General features: G+C 38.9%; 1 protein-coding gene across 2 annotated transcripts; it reads left to right on the plus strand.

Annotated features, from left to right (window-relative positions):
- The first annotated feature begins 1,665 nt into the window (after positions 1-1,665).
- On the plus strand, positions 1,666-4,947 carry LOC103709638 (Protein phosphatase 2C family protein). Of its 2 annotated transcripts, none has more exons than XM_088713748.2 (4): positions 1,666-3,283; positions 3,393-3,584; positions 3,672-3,907; positions 4,105-4,947. In XM_088713748.2, the coding sequence occupies exons 2-4, from the start codon at positions 3,429-3,431 to the stop codon at positions 4,700-4,702; spliced, it is 990 nt and encodes a 329-aa protein (XP_088569874.2). In that variant the 5' UTR covers positions 1,666-3,283; positions 3,393-3,428; the 3' UTR covers positions 4,703-4,947. The 2 variants fall into 2 exon arrangements, with proteins under 2 accessions (XP_088569874.2, XP_008793307.3); XM_008795085.5 differs by having other exon boundaries at positions 1,666-2,056.
- Positions 4,948-8,566: the final 3,619 nt, after the last annotated feature.

The raw sequence follows: 8,566 nt of genomic DNA on the forward strand, positions 1-8,566 counted from the left end.
AACTAAAGCTTTTTTTTTTTTTTTGGATAAAGCGGGTGGAAAAAACAAAATACTAAGGAGTGCCAGAAGCAATTCTCCATCTTCAGTCCACTAGGTATTACCTAAGTGACTGGTTACATAAGTAGCCACCTAGTCCGCAGCCCCATTAGCTTTACAAAAATTAAAGCTTCTCTTTCGATGATTTTGTAAATTTTTGACTTGTCTAGAGAGTGCTCTTTCACCAAATCAAAAGAATAAGTGCAAGCTTGGTGTGGCTTGTCCTAATGAATTGGTCTAGTTAGATTAGTTGGAAATTATAATCACCTATTTAATTTGTTGGCCACACGCGCAACTTCATATGTAATTTTTGATCTAGTTAATGTACTCTACATAAGTCTATGCTCTAGAGTAATAAGTATATTGTTAACTCCAATACTTATTGTACTTTAAACCCCCAGTAGATTATTAAAGTGATTTAAGTACCTCCATTTTATTTTACCAGAGTTACATCTTCAAAAGTTAATTAAATATGCTGTATCTCTTGACACCGTCACTGCTCTTCTAAAAACATTGGGAACCAACGGTTTGGCTTTCAGAAAACCCTAAGCTTCTGGTCTCCGGAAGCTTTTAATCCTATCGACCGCCCGTTGAATTTGTGCTTCGGCAGCCTCTAAGCTTATCCTATATTTCGTATTTGACCGCAGCCTTTTTGTAGTATAACCTCGTTTATTTGAAACCAATTATTTTCCAAACTTTGTGAATTGGACAGAGTCAAATTGGTCTTATAAACTCATTGTTGAAATTTTGCTGTAAAATTTGTTAAAAAAATTTACTAGGACTTTGTACAATGCACCTTGCATATATCCAATTTTTCAAGTGCGCTGCATCTATGGCCAAATATATGTTTCTTGTGGAATATTAGTGTTCTTCTGCAATATTATTGAGGTATCTCTTTTATATTAATTGAAGGGAGAAATAAAAAAAAAAGTAGGTGACTTTTTTTTCATATCATTTTATTATGTGTGCTGTGTGCGTGATTTCTTAGACGGATGTTTTCTATTCGTTTGGCCAGCTTTTATTTTTTGATCTGAATGGCTATACTCATAAGGAGCCAGTATATCAAAAAGAAAAAAAAAAGCTTTTCTGGAATGTCAGATTAATTTTAACCTACCTTATCACCTACCATAAGGATATTCTCATAAGGAGTTCACATTAAGTGAGCATCTTCGTCAACGTGGAACGAAGAATATTCTCAAGAGACTATCTTTTTTTCTGGAGGGAATTCTAACGAGATATCCTCTTGAGACTGCCGTGCGGAAAGAAGCGTCCCGAAGGCGCCTATTTGGGTGGGCAAACCTAGTCTCCCTAGTTTACCCCTTTCCAACTCCTTAATCTCCATCAGATCCCACCAACGTATCATAATCCAACGGACAGAAGTACTTTCCGTGAACGTTGACTTTTTTGCTTGCAGATCCAACCGTGGGAAGCTGTGAATCGTACGGCTATCATATAGCGGAGCATTGACTTGATAATTCAAGCACGATTCGCAAAAGACTGTGTAAGGGTATTTTAGTCATTTTAAAGTCAAGAAACACCTATTGCAGCGCCTATTACCCACACGTGGCAGTCATGGGAGCCACGCCATCGGTCGCGGCCGGTCACCCCAGTTCTTTTATGAAGCCTTGCACTCCAGAAGGGATCTAAGAGCGAAGAACCAAGGAAGAACGCCACAAACCCTAGGAAAAAACCCTAATTTTTCTGCGCCTGTGCTTCGAAACGGATCGCGCCAAGGAGGGATTTTGAGGAGGTTTTCGATATCTTCGCATCGTGAGCATTCGATTGGCACCAGTTTTGAAGGGGGGTTGAAGAAGAGATGGTGGCAGAAGCGGAGGGTATTCACCAGAGCATCCCGGTGCTGGACGTGCAGTACCGGTGTATCACCAAGGGAATCGAGGAGATAGTCGACATCTCTGCCGCGACGGCGGTGGCGGTGGCGTCGCCGCCCTCCTCGCCGGGGTGTCTCCAGGTGGCGCTGGAGCCAGATGCGGTGGCGGTGGACGTCGCAGCCTTAGAGCTGGTGAATTTCTGGTTTTTTGTTGTAGTTTTCTTGTGAATTTTTGTTTTTTGTTTTTTGTTTTTGGTTAGGCGGTGATTGAATCGCGTGGTTGACCAGATCTAGCAAGGGTTGAATACATATCGCCTGCGTAAATTTTCGCCGAATAAGGGTGTTTTTCTTCTTCCTTTTTTCCGTTTTGATCTGAATTCCTGAAATCTCTTTGCAGTGATGTAGGAATTATTTTGAGAAATTAATTATTGAATGCCTATTATCTCCTTAGCTCGGTTGGGTGATGTAGGAAGTAGATAGAACTGGAATTATAGAAATTGTGGCCCTTAATGTGAAATTGTAAATGTTTTTTTTGGATTTTTACTGATTCTGAAAAGAGGAATAATTGGATGAAATGATTACTTGGTTTAAACTGATTACCTTGAATTTTTCTATTCTTAATTTTGCTGTGAATTAGTTGAGTTGAATTTTCAGTAATTAACTTTTTATAGGTCTTCCCCCCACCACCTTCTTTTGTTTGTAAGTAGGACATTTGGGGGTTATGGGTGAGGTCCTGATTCCTGAATCTCTTTGTGCGATGCTAACAGGGCAATAAATATGCTGTTCAATCCCATTGTTGGAATTGCATAAGATTTGCTCTTTTAAAATACCAATTTTATGTTTATATAGGACTAATTCTTTTGGCGATGTCTTATTCTTCGTTAAGAGAAAATTGAATGAAATGATTGGTAGAATAATTACTTGTTTTAAAATAGTTGTGTTGAATTCTGTTTTTCTTTTAGCTGTGAGATAGTTCAATTGAGTTTTCAGGCTCTTTTTGTCTTTGAAACGGAAAGGGAAAAAGTTTTAAAGGTTTCATTGTTGTCCATCTGCATAGATTTGAACAGGATGAAAGAGGGTTGTATTTAAGGTTTTTTTAAATATAAATTAGTGATTTAGTATCTCTCTGTATGAGATGTTAGAAGTTATAAAGTCTGCAAATCTCACTGCATGATTGAGTAAGGGCATCATGATTTTTTCCAAGACCTACATATCTATGTTCATATCCAACTCCCTTTTATGACATCTTAAACATCAAAATTGCTGTAATTTTAGTGGGACAGCTATTTGGAGCTGGAGTTGTTTCTGACACTATTAGTTCATTTGATTGGTTGCTCTCATCGTGAATTTTGCTGAATAGGCAGGAGTCTTGAGGTCCATCCCAGTTCCATTGTTCATACAGATATCAGTTTTGTACATGTAATAATTTTAGATTAAATGATATTCTATGTCTGTTTGTTTGTGGCCCAAATTCCTTGCTAGAAGTACTAAATTCCGGTGTACATATTCAATTTGCCCTTTTTTTAAGGATTTGAGAGCCTTAAATGCCATTCCAAATGGGCCCATGGAACCTCTTCAGTTTGTCCCAAGTTTTCGTTCTGGTAGCTTTGCTGACATTGGGCCTCGAAGATACATGGAGGATGAGCACATCCGCATTGACGATCTTTCAGCACATCTGGGATCTTTACTTAGCTGCCCGACACCTAGTGCCTTCTATGGGGTAACTAATCAATCTGTCATGTTATCTTCGTACCTTTTCGTGCTAACATACACCTCGATGAAATAATTGATGAATTTCCTTGTAAAGGTGTTTGATGGTCATGGAGATTCGGATGCAGCAGCCTACATCAAAAGGCATGCAATTAGGTTCATCTTTGAAGATACCGACTTCCCACAAGCATCAGAACCTGATAAGGTTTTCTTGGACTCGGTGAAGAATTGTGTTCGGAAGGCATTCCTCCTTGCAGACCTTGCTTTGGCTGATGACTGCACCATTAGCAGTTCCTCTGGGACCACTGCACTGATGGCATTGGTGTTTGGAAGGTGCAATTTAGATTCCTCATCTCCCCTTTTCCTTTCTGTTGCTATTGTCCTATCGTTGCTTTCGGCGCAGTGGTACTCTGTCGTTCTGCAGTCAGTTGAATGCTTCACTGAAGTCATTAATGTTCCATATTTAGAAAAACTAAACCATTTTAGAAGTAGTAGTTTCGTTTCTGATCTTCATGCTCTGTTGTGTGCAGGCTTCTCTTGGTAGCCAATGTTGGGGATTGTCGAGCTGTCCTTTGTCGGAAGGGCAAAGCAGTGGAAATGTCTCAAGACCATAGACCAATCTATGCTGCCGAGCGCCAAAGGGTTGAAGAATCTGGAGGCTACATTGATGATGGGTACCTCAACGGAGTCCTCTCTGTCACTAGAGCCCTGGGGGACTGGGACATGAAGATGCCCCGAGGCTCTCCCTCACCCCTCATCTCGGAACCTGAGTTCAGACAGGCTATGCTGACGGAGGATGATGAGTTTCTAATCATTGGCTGTGATGGAATATGGGATGTGATGTCAAGCCAGTGTGCAGTCAGCATCGTGCGCAGGGGCTTGCGGCGGCACGACGACCCCGGGCACAGTGCAAGGGAGCTCGTCAAGGAAGCACTGAGGCTCAACACATCTGACAACCTCACGGCGATCGTGATCTGCTTGTCCTCAGAGGACCGGAGTTCTCCACCATCACCTTGCTCTCAGGACCAGCAGCAACAGCCGCCGAGGTTGAGGTACTGCAAGAGCCTGTCGGCGGAGGCCCTTTGTAATCTGAGAAGCTGGATGGACAATGATGGAGGTGGCGATTGAGAGCAAAAGGAGCGGAGGGAGGTTTGTGTATGTACATTAGTAGAGATGAATGTTGATGATGATGAAAAACAATTAACTTAAATGTTCTTGCTCTGCGGCTGCTTTAGGGAGGTCACAGAGCGGCCAGGAGTTTTGTAGGTTGTTCTCGGTTCGGATGGCTGTCGGCTGTGTGCATAATTTTAGGGTTGGATTAGCTGGAATTGGTGTATCATTATAGTATCATTATTTTGTGCTGATTTATAGTATCTCGGTGCAACTCTATGTTTCTTGTCGTGCTAGGTTATTCATGTCCTGGGGTCGTCAGGAGACATAAAATCCTTGACTTGGATTTTTTTGACCTACATTGGATGTTTGACTTGGAACACTGAACAAAGAATCGGTGCGATAGATTGCCAGGATAATTTCAAACTCGTATCTGACGGGCCACCGTTTTAGTAGCTCGACTGCTCGGACATTTCCGGGCAGTTGACTTCAGAAAAGCTCGGGTAGGTTTGCCAATTAGAAGATGGAGGCTTTAGAACCCTAGTTGTTCCTTTATTCCTTTTGCCAGGAAAAATAGCATGCCCGATGCCCGCAAGGAATAGGTTATAAAGTTTCGGGTTGCATCACTTGGATTTCAACTGGGATGCAAACTCAGGGATCAAAACTAGCGTAAACCTACATCTTGCTCTCATGAAGCTTCTTTTTCAGGATTGGAAGTGGTAAAAACCGAACTGCAGTATCCAATTTTCCTAGCACAGCCAACGATTCTCATGTTACACACAAAAATTGTTGATCAAGGTTGGCAATTATTAGATATGTCATAAACTCGTACCCTCTCCACTAACCTGGGCAGCATTTAGCACCTATATTTTCAGAAGGCTTGTTATGAACGCAAAACTAGAATTATCCATGATAAGCAAACGTGACTCTAATTGAAAACTTAAGTGGAAGAGTTTTGGCAGGAGGCAAAATATTTGGCTATGAAGATTTCACAAACTGATTAATGACGGTTGAGACAACTTAGAACACAAACTGCTTGATATCCTCATTCCTCTCTTAACTGCCAATGAAATGTTCATAAGCCTCCCAAGAGTTTCACTTGACAGGGTTTAAAGCAACCAAAAGCAACCTACCCACCACAAATAAACTAGTTGAATGCATGGAAATATCCCATTACATCAGAATATCAGATCCCTCACAACTCGGCTTGTGTAGACAAGCAAAGCAGGCACGAGTCAGGCCAACCTGGGAGGAATCCAATTGCCATTTTGCAATACCTGACAGCTCTATTGCTTCACCATCATTATCGAAGAGGAAACCAGTCATATTTTCTCGCTTTAGACCTCAACAAATTCTCTTTGCATGCAATTGGAAAAATTAAGTGCCCATATTTTGATTTTCCATGCAAAGTTTTCTAGAAACAAACCAGCAGTCCTAAAAACACATCTATGCACCTACTAGTCATATTATCTACAAGCAGCTTGAGTTTTTTTTTTTTTTTTCCTCACTCAAAGACAATTGTCATAATACTATTATGATTTTTTATGTTATAGAGAGATATTTAACTCTGTAAGTTGAACTTCATGCCATGGCACTTGGATATTTTTATCTAAAATATCTCTTCTCTTACTTTTCTTTTCCAGCAATCTTTTCCTTGCAGTTTTGATCAACAGTGTATAGCTTAAAGGATGTTGCCAGCTATATACAACATAACTGTTTCTGATAATTCCCCAATCATTTTGAACCCCAGCCATTTGGTGAAAATATCTCCTCCGCGGTCCATCGCATATATTTTGTGAAGGAGTGAGTTTCTTATTTCTTCAAGCCAAATTTCTGAAACATGTTAATCTTATCCAAATCACCAGCGAGTTCTAGTTTGGGATTGAGAAACCTTATTGATTAAAAAATATAAATCAACTTAAGTTCTATAAATAATGCACATCATTCTAACATATGGAAGTTGAGAAAAAACTTGGAAAATTTCTTGGCATCCTCTTTGTATCGCATTGGAAGCAGTTAAAGCACTAAGCGCAAATCCTCATGCAAAATCAGCCTCCTCCCAATGAAAATTTTCAGGTTCAAAAATAAAACTTCAACTATTCTTAACACAGACATTTTTTCAAACTCATACCCAAAAAAAAAAAAATCTTCATTAATATTTATAACTGGTACAGTTATGAATTATTGCAGAGATTAACAGTGTGTTGTTTTCTTATGAGATCAACAAGAAAGAAGGCTTTTTAAATTAGATTGCATAAACAAGCAATTAAAATGAAGAACGGCGAATAGAAAACACCGGCCAAAAGAAAATTGCCAAGAAAAACCAGTTTGTCATCTTTTATCTTATAGAGAGAGAAGCAGATGAAAACATAACCATCTCGGAGCAAGATGGATTACTGGTACTTCTCGATCAGTTGTTTAGATGATGCTAGCAACGACGACTAAAGAAGTGTTTGGTATTGCTTAAAGAAAGTGGTTTTATGACTTTTAAAGCAAAAGAAGAAAAAAAATACTTCCTGAAGAAAATAAATTTTTGGTAGCGTTATTTGAAAAGTGTTTATAAGAAAGGTCAACAAAAAAACTTCGAAAAAAAGCAAGAAAATCTAGCTTCTAACTTCTTTTCGAAAGCAGAAAAGTCCAATAACCAAGGCGATGCCTTGCACACCTCCTTTTTAAGAGGTAAATTGTAAAAAAATAAAAGAAAAACAACCTTTGATGTGAAATAATCTCACAGATTTTCCTCAGTTTTCAATGAAGACCGAAGATTACTCTGTTGTGAAAATGACACAGAAGTATGATTAGACGGCTAAGTTATGCACAACAGGGAAGGTAAAAGCTAAAAAGACAAGCGAGGATATTTAGATGTATATTAGAAATAAATATGTTTTAACAAATGATCAGTACTCATATCCAGAGAACTAAACTGATAGTCCTATGCACATACCAATATTTGATCCATTTAAAATAAGCCCTCATCCCTTTCTGCAAACAGGGATGGGGAAGGAGTAAAGGAAAACAGAGCAAATGTGACACCGAAGGAAGCCCACAGAAGAAAAAGTCCATCAACTATAAGTATGCATCCTAATGATCCATGGCCCCAGCATATATACAAACAGGAACGCAAAGGGACCAGATCAATAAACTACATATCACTACCACCTTTTACATACACACAAGCAAACAGCATGGAACAAAAGCAAGTAGTCATCAAACCAAATTCACAGCAACCATGAAAATACAACTTGAAATGTATCATCATCCACCAACATAAGAAAAGACACTATCTGCAACCAAGAAGCTACTGAATATTTTCACTTCTGAGTTTGGAGTAAACATTTGATAAGCTATAAGGCTGAAAATGGACAAACATGAAAGGGATACAAAATTAGAGCATAGATGAATGCATACAAAATTTGATAACTGAGTGTCCTAGAGAAAGCATAGATGGTTCATCTATAGTGGATAGTGTTAAATAGAATGAGATGGAATTAGGTGCATAATATGGTTCATCTATAGTGGATAGTGTTAAATAGAATGAGATGGAATTAGGTGCATAACTAACAACAAATAACTCTCCATCAGAAAAGAAGAAACAGGAATCTAAAGACTATGTTGAGACAGACTTTGGACAAGCCAAAAACTGATCTCATTTACAGTAGTTCTTATATTGATCATATCTCCCGTATTACAAAATTCTACATCAAGAGACGCTGCTGCTTGTCATCAGTTTAAGAAAATAAATGAAAAAAAAAATCTAGGGTAACTCATTATTCAAATGCATTATAAAAATAAATAAACTAACATAACAAAAACAAGATATCATCAAACATTCCCCCCAGAAAATAATTTCAAGAATTAAAAGCACGATATCTGGCCGTCAGA

This window comes from Phoenix dactylifera, chromosome 17 (assembly GCF_051530095.1).
Source record: "Phoenix dactylifera cultivar Ajwa chromosome 17, Ajwa_hap1_PhDact_Kaust_v1.1, whole genome shotgun sequence".
Taxonomy (NCBI): Eukaryota; Viridiplantae; Streptophyta; class Magnoliopsida; order Arecales; family Arecaceae; genus Phoenix; species Phoenix dactylifera.